The sequence below is a fragment of the Cyprinus carpio genome, chromosome A20 (genome assembly GCF_018340385.1).
Source record: "Cyprinus carpio isolate SPL01 chromosome A20, ASM1834038v1, whole genome shotgun sequence".
NCBI lineage: Eukaryota > Metazoa > Chordata > Actinopteri > Cypriniformes > Cyprinidae > Cyprinus > Cyprinus carpio.
The window spans coordinates 19,347,625-19,368,264 of record NC_056591.1 but is presented as its reverse complement, the minus strand read 5'-3'; the positions used below and the strand labels follow the sequence as shown (position 1 = coordinate 19,368,264).

At 35.3% G+C, this 20,640-nt stretch overlaps 1 protein-coding gene across 1 annotated transcript in view; it reads left to right on the top strand.

Annotated features, from left to right (window-relative positions):
- Positions 1–20,640, top strand: part of LOC109072723 (tumor necrosis factor receptor superfamily member 21-like) — a 150,421-nt gene that overhangs the window by 13,353 nt on the left and 116,428 nt on the right. The window contains 1 exon segment of the mRNA XM_042778012.1: positions 6,317–6,582. Coding sequence (XP_042633946.1) covers positions 6,317–6,582 — 266 coding nt within the window.

Below are 20,640 nucleotides of genomic sequence, written 5' to 3'. Positions count from 1 at the left end.
AGTCTACATGCATGTCGTACCCAAGTTTATTAGACCCATGTCACACAGTGTGACCAGCAATGATCTTATAGGATTGCTAAAATCATGCAGTGTGTAGAAGGCTTTAGGGGCTCCATCACAAATTAGACTGATAAGTCTCATTTCAATTTTTATTTATTTATTTGGTAATTTCTCATTATTTTTATCATTTGTTGCCCTTTTTGGCAAAATGTGTCAAAATAATGATTAAAAGGACCATTCCAAACAATTAAAAAAATTAACTTAAACTCCAATTAAAAAGAAATTATAATGCCAAATTATGTTAATTCAGTCTGTGTGAAGAAGTTTGTTGAGAATTTTTTTTTGACATTTATATCATTCTTATAAATGCTAATCTAGATTAAACATTACACTAAAGTTATTCAACCAAATAACTTGATTCAAGGTGAAGTGTGTACTTTTACTTTCTCCTGTCCCAGCTTATCTGTAAGTAAATAATTCGTAGGTTGACTTTCCCAGAAAATTGTAAACACTGTGGTGGTCTCAAAACACGGCTCTGTTTGTTTGAGAATTCCGACTAGCCCAGCTTTGCAACAATGATTCAACCAGTGGTGTGATTTTGAGGCATGGCTACCTGTTTGGCTGACCAATGGCAGGCAGGCGGAGTGTCCTCAAATAGGGAAACTTGTGCAGACTTTACACGCTTCATTTAGAACAAGATTGACGAATGCCATTTATGGATTTATGAAAAAGTGTTAATGACTATACGCTCTGGTGGATGCCAGACACTCACACCCAGCACTTTGCAGTCTGAAAAGTGGCACAGTGAAATTCCATTGCACTAGAGCATCTGTGGATCTGTCATCGCACCAGTGTGTATCATATTGAGAACTTCAACAGTTACACAAGCAAGACCAATATCAAGATCACCTCTCTCGTTTCCTGTCAGTCACATGATCATACAGAACCTCTTTCTCGTTCTGCTTCTTGTAGCCTTTGGTTTACGTCTCTGGAGTTTCTCTTTCTCTTTCTCTTTTATTAATTACTTCACACTTTCTGTCCTATAACCTTGTTATTACTATGCCTCAGTGGCTGCTAGGTTAATCAGGACTGTGGCGATGGGCACCGGCTTATGTCAGACTCAGATATCCGCCTGTGTGTGTCTGACTCTACTTGAGCAGTTGGAACCAGATTGTTCCAGTTCTTTGTGGTTTGAGAGCTAGAGGAGTTTACCAGCAGACATGGCCTGGTGGGAGATAAGAGGAGGGAGTTCCTTATGTGTCATGAGAGGTGTCGGAATTCATGGTGCCGCTGTACTGTATATTGTGCTGGAACCTCACACTTGAGCAAACACATAACCATAAGTATTGGGTATGTCATTCATTCCACACTGTTTGCGCTACAGGTGTGACTGATACTTTAAATTGCTGAGGAGAGGTACAAGCATTCCGATTTTCAATTTATAATAAAATGAATAATAAAAATGACTAAATACGTTCACAAATGGAAATGGAATATTATAGAGACTTTCGGCTGGGCTATTTTGACTTTAGGCTATAAAGAAACTACCTAGCAACCACCCATAAAGGTTTGGACACTTTAACAAAATTTCATGTGCAAAAATTGTCTATTGTCAATAGTGTGGTGAAGTATGAATAAGGTGCAGTCACACTTTGGCAAAATTTATCAGACAGCGATTGTTAGTAGAGTAAATTCAGACAAATTGCATGACCAACTGAACCCGATGCGAAATCTCTGTGGGAAAACCTTTTGTTCTCACGAAAAGTTCCCAATCCATTGGATTCCTGTTGAAATGAATGGATTCCACCCACAAAACAATCAATTTGACCGTACCTTAACACCATAGCAACCAAAAATATACCCCAAACTAAGGTACTAGATTTGAATTGAAATGATGAAAATGTAGGCCTAACTTTTTTAATGTAATATTTTACAGCTTTCTGGACTCCAAACTACTTTTACTATATTACTATTATTTATACATTGCTATTATTTATTATTAACATTTATATGAGTTAAATACAACACTACTTTCTTTTCAACAGACTAGATTTATTATATTTTATTGTTAATTGCCCTTGAAAATAGTGGGATATCAAGGAAAGGGAGAATCAATGACCTGCTCATGATCATAATTTTTTTTTTTTTTTACTGTGGTGTTTTTTTCCCCTTGCACTCCTAAACGTGAACAGTTTCATTGTTTAATGACTTTGGCAAGCAAATAATTTATTGTATGCTGAACTTTTGTGTTAAACTGAGATAGTAGAGCCTCCTCGATTCATGTTAGAGAGCACAGGTAACCTTCACACAGCCGGTTGCCTCCGCAAACACAACACAAAACATTTCCCTAATGCATTCAAGGTGTGTAATTGAAGTGCATGTGTGTCCGTTTACTACATTAGTGAAATAATGGCCATAAAGGGCCGCATGGGAAACATATATAAAGATGAAGGAGTGATCGTACAAATAATGAATTCTTTCATTGGAGGTACCGTATAACAAAGCACGCATAGAGGAGATCAAAGACGTGGAACCACCCGCATGTACGCCTCATATAACAACCTCTGCAATAGGTGTTATCTATAAAAGCCCACTGCCCAGAATCAGGGTGGGCTGGGGCTTTTATAAGAGATGATTAGGAACTTCATGGGTGAGCTCTAGTCTGCCAACATTTTGTTTAGGAGTCAGAGAAACTCGGGGGAAGCTTGTAGGATCCCCTTGCTAGTGAGCCTCCCCTGGTCTTCATCAGGCAAGGGTCTCATTGTTTTAATGGGGAAGTTGTAATTACTGCGGCTGGTACAGTGTATGAGGTGTCCGGGATTTATGGGATGACTGCGTAGCCATGAGACATTCCCGCAAAGCCACCACAGCGACTCACTAAAAGGGGAAGTCCTGACTCCCTTTGAGGATTCCTTTGTTTTGCAGCCAACCCAGACCTGTTGCAGCTGGTTTGCCACCTCATTTGAATTCTCGTTAAAGCTTTGTTCTATTGTAAACGGCTGTGGTTGATAAGCTGTTGTATTCTTACATGCAAATGAGCCATAAGGTGTTTCTCCACTTTTACATGACGCCTTTTGTATGTACCCTATTAACAGCTGTTATTAAGATGCATATGGTTGTCCGATCACAAGTGGTCAGCCACTTACATCTAGTATGTGTCTTGAATACATCTAATGTGACAATGAAATACTGACAGTGAAATTTTTTGACTTAGAAATTGCTAGTAAATTTCACAAAAAAGGGCAAGTAACATTAAATTAAATGTCAAATTTTGAAGCAGAAAACTGTATAATAAAATAAAAATAATTTGTTACAATATAGTTTTTGAAAATTTCCATAACATTTGAACAATAACATGATTTTATTGATAACTGTGATAAATATGATATAACATTCTGTTTCATCCATGTGTTTAAATATTTAAATACATTTTAATATAAAATATATATTATTTATTGAATAATATTTGGGGTTGTTACTCTTCAAGGCTGCATTGATTTGATAAAAATACAGTAAAAACAGTAATATTATGAATGAACTGTTTAATATATATTAAAATGTAATTAAGTCCTGTGATGGAATAACATTTTAATATGCTGATTTGGTAACATTTCTTATTATTATCAATGTTGAAATCTGTAGTACTGCTTAATATTTTTGTGGAAACACTTGACAGCACTTAATTGAAATATATTAATAATAAATATCCTCTCTCTCTCTCTCTCTCTCTCTCTCTCTCTCACTCTCTCTATATATGTATATCTTATGTATGTCTTATATGTATTTTTATGTATATATAAATATTATATGCAATATAAATAGATAGATTTTCTGTATACATCTAATTGGACAAATATTCAAATATATTATATAATATTAAATATTAAATAACAACAAAAATTAAAGTCACATTAGTTTAAGAGTTTAAGAATAACATTGTACTTGCTGAGTAAAGCACATACAAGCCTGGAAACATTTAAGCATGCTGTACATTTAGTAGCGGCACATGTTTTCCCAGCATTTCATAAAAGTTGCCTTTGGAACTAGGGCAACCAAGTCCATCACGCAGTACAATCATAGACAAGGGAAAGCATCATGCGGCCCATCGACTTTGGCCTAGATTACTCAGACAGAGCCTGTCCTCCTTTAACATGCTGTCATGCTGTAGCGACCTCTGGAAACAACAGGCAAGAGGATGGGCAGCCTGCAGGCCTTGGCATTTTTAGATCCGCAGTACAGTCTGTGGCACGCTATCCTCCAGAGAGCTCCAGTGAATTTGCTACAGATGGATCCCAAACAAGACAGATCTGGCTTACAGATAGATGCTTTAATACCTTCCAGCAGCAGTTGTCCATCCTGTTATGCTGAACTCAGTCACGTTTATCTCATGTAGAGACTAATTCAACATGGATTTCATTGATCTGTGTTGTTTTACATTGGGTTTTCTTGTACTTTGACCACGGTCTCTTAGAAAACAAGCTTCAGAATTCAGAGTTTCAGAGTGTTTCAGAAACTAATATATTGCAGTGTTACTGTTTTACATTTTTAAAACTTTTCATTTTTTTTAAAGTTGTTGTTGCACAGTTTTTCTATTTACAACTAATGTAATTTAACTGCCTTTGGGGAATTTATTATTTTTAATGGTTTTCATTTTTTTTTTTTACATAATTACGAATGATCTTATTCTTGACTTGCCTATAGCACAAATAGTGTAAGATGAGTAACACATGCTTAAAGGGTTAGTTCACAGAAAAATTTTAATTATGTCATTAATGACTCACCCTCATGTCATTCCAAACCCGTAAGACCTCCATTCATCTTTGGAACACAGTTTAAGATATTTTAGATTTAGTCCGAGAGCTTTCTAACCCTCCATTGAAAATGTATGAACGGTACACTGTCCATGTCCAGAAAGGTAATAAAAACATCATCAAAGTGGTCCATGTTACATCTGAGGGTCCGTTAGAATTTGTTGAATCATCGGAAATACATTTTGGTCCAAAAATAACAAAAATGCCGACTTTATTTAGCATTGTCTTCTCTTCTGGGTTTGTTGTGAGCGTGTTCACGACGCTGCTGACGTATGACGCTACTGACGTGTTTTCTGGCACGCCCAATAACAAAGATAACATGTCAGCAGCGTCGTACATCAACTGTCACAGCAGTCACACTCATTCATTCAGATCCTTCACCCTATGTATGATCAATGGCAAACTCTAATAAGTATCAAGTGGAAATATGCCACATATATGGGTATAGTGTGTTAAATATGAGTTACATTGCACTCATGTTTCCCTGGGTTTGCTTAAGGGGTTCACTCTTAAGCCTCTGTTATACTTTCCGCGTCTGGCGAGTCCACTAGTGTCCGCTATGGTGTGCATGACGTAAAAATCGTCACCTCTAAGCGGACGACCGCATGCCTCCCATTTTTTTATTTTTTATTGGAGAATTGAAAGTTGTAAGTGGTCTTTAGGATTAAAATTGAAAATTTGAAGTGTGTGTGAAGTGTGAAGTTGCTAATTGATACTTTGAAATGTGCAATTAGAAGAATATAAAGACAGCCAGATGTGCAATAATTCTGGGCCATTGTTTGTTCACATGTTTGTTGCAGAGCGGACCATCAGCATACGCTTTCGGAAGTGTAAATGGAAGAAGTCCGCGCTGTCCGTGTACGCGTCCGGATTGCTCATGCGGAAAGTATAACACAGGCTTTAGAAGGATTCCCTGGGAAGCATCTGTCACTCAATACCAAAGTATATAAACACTGCAATCAATCTAGATCTTTGGATATGACCTTATCCATGGGGCAGCATGTCCCACAGGAGCTGCTGGTGTACTGTAACCCTTCTGCACTGTATGATTCCATTCGCTTACTGTGTCTACACTACATTACTCCAAAAGCACATCATTTTCAAGATACATGAATGATTTTAGATACAGCAGACACAAAGGCAATGCATACACTAGCATTCAAAAGTTTGGGGTTGGTAAGATTTTTATAAATAATTTAAAAAAAAACAATTATTTGATCAAAAATACAGTAAAAACAATGTTATGTAATATTATTACATTTTAATATAATTTTTCAGCAATCATTACGCCAGTCTTCAATACATTTTTGCTGAATAAAAGTATTAATTACAAAAAACAAAAAACACATGCTGCCTCCAAACTTCAACATGTGGCATGCTGTACTGAAATATATTAGTAAGGTTGTCAAAGGTAATTCCTTGGGAGTGTTGTACTGTACTTGTTGAGGTTCAAACTACAGTTTACAGTAGAAAAAATATGATTGACCTTTCCTCTAATTTTCTAGGTGTTGACATCCTGAAGCTGGTGGCAGCACAGATCGGCACTCAGTGGATTGACATGTATAAATCTCTAGCCAGTGCCAGCGAGCGAGAGGTGGCCGCCTTTTCCAACGGCTACTCGGCTGATCACGAGAGGGCATACGCTGCTCTGCAGCACTGGACCATACGCGACAGTGACGCCAACCTGGCAAAGCTGATCAATGCCCTTCACCGCCAGCGCCACACTGATGTGGTGGACAAGATACGTAGTGTCATGGAAGACAATCCTCAGGTGAGCGACTAGGTTTTAGGTTGATGAATGATGTTTTGCAAAAATAAATGTTTTCAGTTACAGCTGTCATTTTCAGCGGGTCATGTGTCTGGAACATGGTGGCATTAAAAATGTATTCAAAGTTAACAAAGACATTTTGTTAAAATAAAAAAAATACTTCAAATAAATAAATTATTATATTTAGTTAACATTTAAATAAATATGATTAAAATAAATAAATTGATAAAATACATTTATTTTTCTACTTATTTCTTAAATAAATAATCAGTAAATAAATAAATTGATAAGTAAATAAATACATTTTGATTTAAATAAATAATGCATCAAACAGTATTAAATATTTAGCAAATATTTTACTCATATTTATCTTATTTATTTTTCACAGTGTAAATTGGGTCTTGGGTCTTTTATAATATATGACTGCCTTTTAAATTTTAGGATGGGAATACATTTTAGGACATGAGGGTAGTCATATTTGAGGGTTTGTGTTTTTTTTTTTAAATAAAAAATAAAATAATAAAAAATAGTTTTATTAATAAAATAATACAAATATGTTTTTTTTTTCTTAAATGGTTTACACTGTATAGTCGAAGTGTTTGTATTGTTGTATATTAAAAAACATCAAATCTGTTCTGTCATGGTTAAGCCACAAGCTACTGTATTAGTCAGGCCACAATAATGGATCAAGTAGTCATGTGTATATAGTCTTACACAACACACACAGCCCAGGTCTAATATTTGGATAATACGTGTGTAGAAGCATAAACAAACCACATGAGTGCATCATGACTCCTGGATGCATCCCATTGAGCTGCATTACTAATGACAAAAGCCTGACAGGCTGCCGGAGATGGAGGATCAGTCATCAACTTTAATTTTCAAGCCTTTCCTGTGTGCAGATTGTATAAAGACCACATTATTTACTCTGTCCTTGTCTCAAGGTCATGGTAGATTCTGAAGTTAAGGCTTTTGGACTAATTTTGATGCCACTGATATGACCAAGATAAAGTGAGATAAAACTTATTTATATGTCTGCCTGTCAACGGCATCTCATAATCACATAATTGCCAGTGCGGATGTTGACTTTCACTGAACGTACGTCTGTGAAGGTTGAACAAATGCATCTCTCTGCAGAGCATATCCTGTTCTTTTCATATGTCCTCATGTTTTGTTTATAAAGCAGTATGTTTAAATGAGTAGTTCATCTATAAATAAGCATTAAAAAGATTTTTAAAACCATTAAATATTCTAAATATATATAATTACAGGAAATATAAATTATCAATAACAACTAACCAATGATGCCAGTGAAATGTACTTTAAATTATGCAAAATTTGCAGCCTTATTATTTGGAAACCTGCTATACATTTTTATTGTATTGCATTTTATTTTATTTTATTGTATTTTATTTTTAAAAACTTTTTTTTTACATTTTACAAGAATTATTTTTATTTTTTTAACTATATAAAATGTTTTTATTTGATTAAACTGTCTAATTCATTTGATGTTTATTGCTTGAAAACAACAGCACAAAGGAAGAATTTTTAGTCAGTGACAATCTTGATGCTTGACAGTACCTGGTCACCATTAACTTTCATTGTATGGGAAAAAAAGAAAATTTTCTCTGATTCCTTTTTGTGAATTATTAAATATTGTAAAATATTAGTATTTTTTTTAAATGATAGGAAAAATAAGTTTTTCAATAACTCTACTAACCAACAAATGGTCCCAGAATTTAGTTGGATATAATCATTTTTTCTACCTTACTATTTGGAAACTTGCATTAAATTTTATTATAAAAAAACATTTATTTTTATTTTATATTAAAAAATAATTTTTTTTATTTTAATTTTATTTTATTTTATTTTATTTTATTTGTTTTGTTTTGTTTTGTTTTGTGCATACTATGGCAAAAATCCTATCTTTTCCATCCTCCTTTGTATTCGGCTGCTGAAAGCCATACAAGTTTTTTAACAACATGAGGGTGGGTAAATAATGACAGGAGTTTTATTTTTGAAATCCCTTTAAAAGATGTGAACCATAGAACGTGAGAATGGGCCTGGTCAGGGCATTTACTCTTTCTCTGAGCAAAAACATAATGGTGCTTACAAGAACTGATATTGAATTAGCAATGCTGAATGAAAATGGTACAGAAAAGAGGATAAAACATCATTATCATAGACAGAGTGGCATTCCATATGTTTCTAGATCAAACCACATGTATCCCATGCTCCACATTGTCAGGTGAATGAATTGCACATAGTAAGATCACCATTAAGACCTTGTAGCATGGGAGTGCCACAAGGTTCCATTCTGGGCCCCCTGCTTTTTACTCTTTACATAAATGACCTACCAACTGTGTGTAAGAGTAAAATTGTTATGTATGCTGATGATACGGTGCTATATGCACATGGTAAAACTGCGGAACAAGTCGCTCACAAACTGACCAAAGAGATGAAGAAAGTTTCTTTGTGGCTGAAAAACTCATGCCTCACTCTAAATTTAGATAAGACTGTTTCTATGTTTTTCACAAATCAATTTAAAATACAAATTTACCCTAATATTTTAATTGATGGACAAATCATTTCAAATCAAGAACAGGTAAAATATTTAGGTGTCATATTGGAACCAAATTTAGGCTTTAAAAAAGCATATAAAAAAGTTAACAAATACAATAAACATTTAATATGGCACAGTTCAGACACATTCGAAATTCCTTTACAATCGAGGCCTCAGGGGCCTATCTAAATGCAATGATTGTTCCTCATTTTCGATATTGTATGACAAGTTGGTCACAGGCTACTAAAACTGCCTTCAAGCCACTTGAGTCATTATATAAAAGCTCTCTAAAGATTCACGATAAGAAAAGCAGACGATTCCATCCACTGTCATATTCTTGTAAAATACCAATTTTCCTCAGCTTTGAAAATCTGATAATTCACACCAATCTGTGTTTGATGTATAAGATCCTTTATGACGCCACGCTGCTCCTCCACTAAAAGAATTCATATCTTTGGGCTCTGAAACAACAGCTCGAGCCACAAGATCTACAGTGCGAGGTGAATGCAGGATCCCTAAACGCAGGACAGTATTTGGAAACTCTGCTTTTTCTTGTATGGCCGCTCGTTAGTGGAAAATGTTGCCTACAGAGCTAAAAAAAAAAGCACAAAGTCTTACACGTTCACACGCCAAGCAAAGAAATGGCTTTTATCAAATCAAATTTGTCCCCACATGTGACCAGATAAATGTATGTGTGTGTGTAAGTGTGTTCTAAGGTCTAAGTATATCAAAGGTGTGAACATGAACTTTTGTACATTTTTTTATTTTTTTATTTTTTTATTTTGGCAAATCAAGTGGTAAATCTTCTTATTACTCATGTATGTTTTTATATTGTAGCTTAACATCAGCCTGCCCAGGGACTACGGGTGAAAATTAGCTCTTGAGCTAAAACCCGGTACTATACATCTCTACCTTTGAGGTTAATGTTTATTGTACGCTGTCCCTGTTTCTTTAAATAAAGAAAAAAAAAAGAAAGAGACAGACATTAGTATCAGATTAAATGTTTCCCAAAACCATTAGGACATTTGGATTTAGACTGCAAATGACTAGAAAGGAAGGAAGGAGAATGAGTTATTTCTTCAAATGTGTAATCTCTTGTACTTTTTAATTTCATATTCATACAGATTTTCTCCTGGATTCATGTTATTAGTTTCTTTTATTGCCTATAAATAGATATACATGCACTTTTATGAATTACAAAGGATACAAAATCATACCACTTAGACTCAACATGCAAGTACACCTCAGATAAGGGCCCTCAGAGGATAAACACACCTAGTGCTTCACTTGTTATGGACGCCAGCCAAGCAACCCCAGAACATTTAGATGCCGTCTGAAAGCTGCCACCAGCACTTTCCTGTGCTGCTATTTATATACCACATTTTGACAGGTTTTCCAACCCATAAAGAAAAAACAAGGAACTTTTCTTTTATATATTTTTATACATAATGTTAAAAGTTCCCTACCAAGCTGTCTATAGTCAGATGTGGACCATGCACTGTGTGCTGTAGGTGGTCTTGTTGAGTCTGGCGCAGTGTAAGCTGCAGCTAATAAGATCAGTGTGGGAGTGACACACTTTCCACATCTGTGGCTTGTGTCCGGGTGGGTGACGGCACAGTGTTCCTGCCGGCTCCCATGTTGTGGTTTCAGACTTTTGCCAACAGCTTGTCTGCTGAATGTGAATAGAAAGGTATTTGGGTATACGCCCATCCTTTTTCCCATGACATGCATGAACAGTAGACTCTGTGGTTAGAATAATGCGTTTGTTAACAGTAGACTCACTGGACCCGATAGGGAAGCCTTTAGCCTCTTTATATTAGTCAGTTTTAATACAAAAAAAATGAGGCACATTAAAAAAAAAAATTATAAATAAAAAAGGATCAATATATATATATATATATATATATATATATATATATATATATATATATATATATAACAAAAAAGGATCATTCAAATTTTTGACAGTGTGCCATTTATATATATATATATATATATAATATATGAACAAAAAAGGATCATTCAAATTTTTGACAGTGTGCCATTTATATATAATATATATATATATATATATATATATATATAATATATATATATATATATCTATATATATATATATATATATATTTATAAAATGGCACACTGTCAAAAATTTTAATGATCCTTTTTGGGGGTATTAGTCTTTTTAGTTTTTTTATTTTTTATATATTTGAAAGATTTGCTAGTAATGGTGATGAGTGTGCAATTTTAATTTTCTTTTTTGCTTTCTTTGTTCTTTTTGGCTTATATATAGTTTTTTTTTTTGTATGTTGTGTGTGACACTTAGTTACACTTTCTTTTTTGCTTTTATGTGTTGTGTGTGTGGAGTGTGGTTTTCTGTTAGCTTAGTTCTTACTGTGTGCCAAAATACAAGATTTTTTAAACTCAAAGGAAAATTCATAAACACATAAATCACATCGTTGCATAAATTTACTGTATTGAATTTGGACAGTTAACTAACTGTTCAATGAAAATACTAGATTTTCTGGAACTGTTTGATGTACTTTTGCAATAGCACAAACAATGTAAGGACAGAGAAATGTCTGTGGTCTGTAATGCTCCATTACTCCTATATTAACTCACTCAACCTCTTGTGTTGCCATTTTATTGGTGATGTCTTTGAGTTCGGAGCTGTTTTTCTCTGTGTGGGGTGACTAATGAATGACTAAATGTGATCTCTCACCATGTCACTCAGAGTAATGGTCTGCTTTTCTATGTGGCATTGATTATTCACTGCTTCACAGCTTATGTCAGGATTTCCCACTCTGGGAGTCATCCCTTTCTTAGGGATCGCCAAGTCTGTTTGATATTGATTTTTAGCTACACTACAATCAAATAACATTCAGATAACCCTCTTATAAATGAAAAATTCTTATTCTGTTATTTTGAAACTAGACATGATCAAACTATGTACACATGATGTCATATTGGTCACTCAACACTTACACAAACATATTTATTTACAGTTAAAGAGTCACCAATATGAGCATGAGACATATTTTACTGCCTTTGTTACAAAGAAACTTTTTATTTAACATTTTAAATTTGTAGAAATTTTGTCAAATATTAAACTAAAAGATTGTTGTTGTAATGTTATGCTGTTACATTATTATATTATATTAATTTTTTTGTTAGATTTTTTTGTTTCATCTAAATTTTATTTATTTGTCAAATATTAAACTGAAAGATAGCTGGTGTAATGTTATTGTAATGCTGTGAAATATTTTTGAATATATATATATATTATATATAATATATATATATATATATATATCAATCTATATGTGTATATATTATATATATTTATATATATATATAATATATATATGTAATATATGTGTATAATATATATATCTGTATATATATATATATATATATATTATATATATCTATTATAATTAGCGATATATATATATATATTATATATATACATATATATATTACTATGAATATAGCCTTTTAAGTGGATTTGACAAATAGGATAAAATAAAATCAGATAGATACAACAGAATAAATTTGGATTGATAGAATAAAGAGAATAAGGGGCTAAAATTGGGCCTGCATATGGATTATACTGGGCATGTTTTGTGGATAAGGTGCTTAAAAATGCAATAGCTTGCTAAAAAATGATGTCCATATGTTGCCTTTAGATATCCAATACAGAATAAAGAACAGTACCAGACTGTGGTAATAAAATCTGGACCTGTAACGACTTCTTGTGAAGTGACTTACTCGGAAAATCAAAGAAATGCACCATTAATGTTCCAACACACTGGCATTACAAGTATGCTGTGTGCACAGACAGGGAGTTTTGTGACTGTAACACAGGCCATGAGCTCTGTGGTCAGTGAATTTCTGGCAGTACTGGAACTTTTTCATCTCTCCTCCCCTGACACAAAGGGCAACAGGGAAATGACTCATGTGGGTGGTCCTGGGCTACGAAGGCTGAACCCTTTGTGGCGATCCGGCCATGAGCACATAGAGACACGCTTGTATTGCCCACACATTAATACAGTCTGACACAAAGCTGTCCCCCCAGCAAAGACCCGCATTCTTTTCAAATCCATTACTCAGCATAATAGTTGTTCCAAGAAAACTTTTGTTGTCCTGACAGGATACACTTGTGGGTTCAGAACGGCATGAAAAAGAATCTCTAAAGAAATGTGCGCCAGAATGATGTTCTCATCACTGTCATTAACATGTACTGTGACACCTCTTTTGCTGCTGGTTGTTGTGATGAAGATGCTGACGGCTGCTGTGAATGTAAGCCATTGTCTGAGCCCCAGCCATAAGCCTTTCGAATCGCCGTGTGTTGTTGTGGAGGTGTCCCATGTGGAGCGCAAAAGGATTCTTCCCCGAGTGTGCAGAGCCACTGCTGCGCTGGTGACTCCACTTCCAGCAAAGGACTCTTGCACCTCAGCCGGACAGGGCTCCTTTCATAACCAAAGGTAAACACACATGGAAAAATAGAAAGAAAAAACAGCTAGGAAAAACACACAGTTCAACAAAGTTAAGTTGTAATTATAAAATCAAAAACAATATTTATTTATTATTATTATTATTTATTTTATATTCGTTGTAATAATTAGCACTTAAGTGAAAATATAAAACAATTTAAATATAATGTAATTTTTATCCATTCTGAATTCCTTAGGGAGATGTAAAACAGCTTTCATCATCAAATACTTGGGGTAAAGTGTCTGTCTGTCTATCTACCTAGCTATCTAGGCCTCCTTGTGAATGTTTTATGTTCCTGGGTTGTATGTTGAACCATTTCAAATATGCAAACAGTTTAAATCATAAAAAAGAAACCCTTTTCATTCATGTTTTATTTTTCATTAATTTTTAGTAATATTTTATTGTTCTCATAGTTTAACAATTGAAATGAATGAATCTGTTATTAAATTAAAATTTAATTGTCTTTTGTACCTTTCGTGTGTGGTGAAAAAGGTATTGTAGTAATATCTTACAAATATATCACCCCCTCGTGGAGGCTTTATGTTCCTGCATTGTGTTCAATCATTTCAAAAATTCAGTTTAAATCTAGAAATGCCACCTTTTCATTGCTAGGCCCTATTAAATGCAGTTTTCATTTATATTAGTAAAATCTTTAAATAACAATACACAACAATAAACATGCATTTATGCACCTTTCTCATGATTTAAATGTAAATTAAAAAATTTAAATAACACACATAACAATAAACAAGCGAGTGTGTGTGTGTGTGTGTGTGTGTGTGTGTGTGTGTGTGTATAGATTGATAAATGTTTTATTATAATTAAAATAAAAACTTTATTCTGTTATTGGATACTAAAGGCAAATATAGGGCACCATTGTGGATATGGACAGCATTTTAAGCAACCTTATCCACAAAACATGCCCAGTATAATCCATATGCAGGCCCAATTTTAGCCCCTTATTCTCTTTATTCTATCAATCCAAATTTATTCTGTTGTATCTATCTGATTTTATTTTATTCTTATTTGTCAAATCCACTTAAAAGGCTATATTCATAGTAATATATATATATTATATATATCTATATTATATATATAATATATATATATATATTATATATTATATATATATATATATATATATATATATAAGTAGAAATAAATTAAATTAGTATATTAATAATATATATTGCCCCCTTGTGGATGATTTTATGCTGCAACCATGTATAAACAAAAATCAACAAAAATGTTACTACTTTTTTTTCTTCTTGAGCTATGATTTTTATTGTTTTTTATCACACAATCTCCTATTAAATATGACATTTTTCTTTTAAATTTGCACTTTTCTTCAAAGAATATTATGAATAATAATTCCTTAAGAATTTGTTTTATTAATAGAAATGCTCAATCTTCTCTCCCGCAGAGAAAAAGGGGGACACAGTGCCTGGGCGGCAGGTGCGTCCTGGACCCCTGTGAACTTCAGCCCATGCTTCGACGATATGTTGCAACATTTTCAACCCCGAAGAGCTCCATGTTATTGAGGAGATCCCGATGGCAGAGGACAAGCTGGGACCGCTTTGTTTGAGATTGCAGGGGTGAAGAGTCAAGAAGCAAGCCAGACGCTGCTTGGACTCAGTCTACAGCCACTTGCCTGACCTCCTTTAGACCTTTACCAAACATCTCTCTAATGTCAGCTACAGAAACAAAGTGGCGGACATTGTGTCGTTCAGTGACATGCACGAATGCCCAGACGGGAGCTTATCTGCACATAAAAAAGTAGCTCCTTTCGCTAGAATTCACAGAGCGTGGAAGTAGTGTTCTTACGTTTGTGAGCTCTTGACTGGATATACAGCGGGTGTCAATGCTATAACCTCTCTTAACATACAGCATATCGTGCACACACCTCAGCATGATGTCTAACTCAAAGCTATATGATGTAACTTATGAACTGGTTTTGTAAATTGTTAAATCAAACATTTAGTACTTTGATGTTATGTTAATTATTATATTTTTTTTATTACTTAAAAAATTAACACATCCTAATCAGCAAGATATTTTTGTTCCTTTTGTTTCTTTTTTATATTAAGCAGTATTACCACTGTAGCTTGTTTAGGAGTATAATTTTGTGTTTATGTGATTTCAAGGGCACTGAAAAAACTATTCTAACTGGGTTCTGATACAAATCATGACTGGGGATTATGTGCAACGCACTACACAAACTCGCAAAATAAAACTCCATTCCCATGTGCTTTTCCAATAAAAGAGGACAAAAAAACAAGTATGATCGCTAATTTCACACAGGCTAGACTACCCACCAAAAAAAAAATCTATTTCACAACATTTAAATGTAGCATTTCAGTGTTGATATTGCAGAAGATGAGATATGTGGTGGTACAGAGTGAATGTCTCTGTTAAACTCTGGTTAAATCAAGTCACTTCCTGGTGCTAGATGTGAAAATATGGGATAGTGGTATTTTATTCCAATATCAGGGTGTTTATGGTCCATTTGACCGCGCTGAACCTTAAAAAAAATGCAATAGCAGCTTGTATTGACTCTCCTGGATCTTAGGAAGAGTGTCAGATGAGCTGTTTGGAAACAAACAAGGACAGAATCATGGAGCGGAAAGCTAATATGTATTCTAATGGCTATTTTAAAGTGTAACAAATGTAACCAAGACCTTTATCATTATTGATAATTATCATGTAACCTGGAAAATCAACAGATTAAAGTTTTTTGTCATAATTTGTGGTTGTTTTCATGTGGTGTTCTTATGAATAGTTCATTGTGAGTCTTCACGTTTGCTTTGTCCATGAGCCTGAACTCAATTTTTTAAATGACATAAAAGTGCTTGAAGTTCAGGTTTGTGGAGACATGCACATTTTAATGAACACGGTTTCCCCTCAGAGTAGGCTAAAACATTTTTATCTATCAGTCTCAGGTAAGCCTATCAGATGTATGATAACTGACACTGAAACTATTGTTGCTGATATGTAACACATAACAGTGTTCTTCCTCATCTTATTTTACTTTGATATGAAAAGGCATTTTGCATATTTTCCACCTGCTTTTTATGATGGTTAAGCTACATGTTATACTTATGTCTGGACTCCTGTGACCTGCAGCCCAATTTTGACGATAGGTTGCACATTCTTAACCCTGAAGAGCTCCATGTTACTGACGAGATCCCGATGGCGAAGGACAAGCTGGACCACTTGTTTGAGATTGCAGGGGTGAATAAAAAAAATAAAAATAATAATCAAATTTTTTTTTTAATTATACCGTATATACGATAATACTGTTGGAATATTAGTTTGGAAAATGGATGGATTTAGCTGCAGACTCTATCTTCTGGTGAGATGCGGGAATTCATACAGCACGACCCTCACAGTGCATTATGGGTATTCTCTAGTAGCCGTTGAGTGCACATCGGTTGAGCACTTATAAGTAGATGCCACATTTGACTGCTCCGTACACGTTGACGTGTCTGCCATCTTGGAGCGATCAATGTGTTGTCATGCACAATAAAAATCAATGAGTTTCGAGATGTCGCAACAATGCGCAGTACCTGGTTGTGAAGAAATTGGTTAAACTTTCATGGGTAAGAAGGTGTTGATTTGTGCTTTTAATAGGATTTATCTCAATATTACAGGTTACAAAACTATAATGCCTTCTAAATGTCGTGTTAGCTAATGGTTTTGTCTTCTTGTATTGTGTTAGTTTAGCAAAGCCATCTGCGTGTAATTAGTTGCAGACACACAGGCATCTTTATTGCTGTGCATTATGGGACTGAATGAGTGCACTTGATAACATTCACTATAGTTTTGGACACCACTACAAATGGCTGTCCCTTCAAACAGTACCCTATTTAAGTGTATGGGGCGGTTTCGGTCACATTCCTGCAGAGTTTAGTTCCAACACTGCTCCAAGGGTTGAAGCTAAACTCTGCAAACTGTGGCGCTCTAGGAGTTTTGCACCCCTGGTCTACAGGCACTTGCCTGTCCTTTTTTAGACCTCTACAAATGTGCTACTATCAGCTACAGAAACTGTCACAGTTACGGACGTTTTGTTGTGTTTTTCATTCCCCGTGTTCTCTGTGGGTGACCTACCCTGCATTCCATTCGGAAAGGCTCATCCCTATGCCCTAATCCCTTCAAAGGGTTTACCCTCCAGAGTGAGAGCTTTGAAGGGTTGAATGGTGTAGGGGACCAAACAACTGTTTCTTGAAGTGCCCTTCTGCGTCATCATCACGTGCCCACACGGAGGCGCCGTCATCATGCAAAGAAACTGCGCAAAGGATCATGGGAGCTCGAAGTGTCCATCAGTTGTACCCTTCGAAATCCTTCATTCCAAAGGGCCCTTTGAAGTGTCCAGTTTTGAGCACTTCGGTTTGGAACAACCCTTCAATATGGTGGCCATGATTGTTTTCACTCCAAAGTGCCCTTCGGAGGGCGAAATATCCCGTTTGGAATGCACCACTAGTTTCTGTCTCCTATTGATTGTGTCATTATGTTCAGGTGTGTCTAGTAATTACCCTCATTTACGTTCCCCATATAAGTTGCATTCTGTTCAGTGTTTGGTTGTCCGGTCTCTTTTATGGATATGTGTGTTTGCTACTTCCCTATGATGGATTACCCTTATGTGGATAATTAAAGGCTTTTTTGTATTTTGTGATCTTCTTCGTATTTGTGCTTCTCTTGTGACAGACACAAAAATTAGCACGCACTCCTTTCCACTGTATCATTCAGTGACATGTACTAATTATGGAACCTCTGGAATGCACAGACAGGAGTTTATCTGCACATCAAGAGCCGCTCCCTGCCTAGAATTCATATAACGTGGATGTAAGATTTTTCTGTTTTCATTGGAACTTGGTCTTTCAATACATCTATTTTACTGTTTCTAATTTTGTGTTTTACTGCTTTTATGTATTTATTCATATCCAATGTCAATTATCATTTAATAATGTATTTGGCTAATAACTGTTGTTAGGTTCCTGGTGGGCCACTTTCCTGAGAGTTTAGCTCCAACCCTAGTTAAACACACCTGAACCAGCTGATCCAGATCTATGCTGTGTTCAGAAAATTCCCCCCTATTCCCTCATTCACTATTCCCTACATTAGTCTGGCTAATATAGTCCACTTGAAGGAGTGAATGAAATCAAGTAAGCAAATTAAGACACTGAGTGCGCTGGAAGGGCTGCTGCTTTTGCATAGCTTGGGCTTGCTGTTTAATAATCATTTGAAACTTAGCAAATTTGCTCTGGTAGTAATGAAGAGATTTATTTTGAACTCTCACAGAAGCACTGCACTCTCCCACAGTCAGGGTTTGGCCATGTTTAAGGATTCAAAGTAGGGCTGCACAATTATGACAAAAATCATAATTGTCGATTTACATTGAATGATGTTTATACCATTGTTTGATGCAACTGCATGCTGTATTTTTATATGAAAATAAACAATATGAAAAGATTATAACTGTATAAATTTTTAGTTTTTTTTTATTTTGTTTAGTATTAAGCCTTAAAAGTCAACTATACATCGGTCTTCGTTAAATGATAAAAAAAAAATATGAATGGTATTAATGCTTAATGTTAAACTAAAACTAAAAACCCTTAAAGGGGTCATTATGATGCGATAAAATTTTTTTCCTTTCTCTTTGGAGTGTTACAAGCTCTTGGTGCATTAAAAAATATCTGTAAAGTTGCAAAGACTAAGTCTCAAATCCAAAGAGATATTCTTAGAAAAGTTATTAAGACTCATCCACGCCCTCTTAAAATGCCTCGTTTAAACACGCCCCCACATGTCTGCATCACTGTGTGAGGAGATTTGCATAACAACGCCCCAAATGTTCACGCAAAGAAAGAAGGCGTAACTTTATTCTCGCTGTAGTATTGTTGTTGGCGCCATGTTGTGGAGACGCTGTGTTTCTTTGTGAAAGTGGAACTACCTTTGTTTGACCTTCCAAAAGAGGATGATATCCGCTTCGTCATGCCTAGAGCCGATCCGTGCTGGTCGCTGAGGAAATACATCAAACTTTGCGCTGTGGATCGCCAGATTGCCTTTCACCGTGGACGAAGCGGAGTCCAGCCCCCCCGGGGTCGTCATATGTGTCCTTCATCGAATCCGCCAGCCGTGTGTTCTGTAAAGTGAGGCATTTCCAACTTTCTAGGGACTGTCTGGGCACTTTCGGACTCCCCCACAGCCTGTAAGTACATGTTTTATATTTAAAAAATTTGCCACTGATGATTCAAGCACGAGTTTTAAGCAGTGTAGAGTAGCGCTTGTTGTTTGTCGTTTCTCCAATCACAAATGCAGACATGCTTTAATGTTTAGCAGCGCGTGATACGCAAGCAATGCGTTAACAACACAGTACAATTCATTATAATCAGAAATTTTGTCCCCGCTGGATGCAACAAATGCCTCGTTTGTAATGGGTTTTATTGGTTTTGTCTGGTCATGCCGGGAGACCCCATCACAGTATGTTTGGGGTGTTGACATTTCCGTTCGTCACACGCTTGTGGTATTCAGCCAATCACAACGCACTGGATAGCTGGCCAATCAGTGTACACCTTGCTTTTCAGAACAATGAGCTTTGTAAATCGACGTGTTTCAGAAAGGCGGGCCATAGAGGAGCAACGATAATGTACATTATGTGGGGGGGGCATAGCCCCGGCAGCAACAATAATGTACATTATGTGAAAATTTATTTTTTTTAACCTTAAACTGCATAAACACTTTGCATTACACTGAATACACAAAATAATGTTCTATTTAGCAACATCATATGACCCCTTAAAGATAACATGTAGAAAGAAAAAAACATATCTTAAGTGTGCAGAATAACATAAGTGGACTTTGAACGATTACCTGCCGCTCTGAACGATTATGTTATTGTGGCATCCATAATTGTAATCGTAATTAGAAATTCAATAAATTGTGCAGCCCCAATTCAAAGACACTTGGTGTAGTTTATCTATTACTAAGATGTTATACTCATGTCT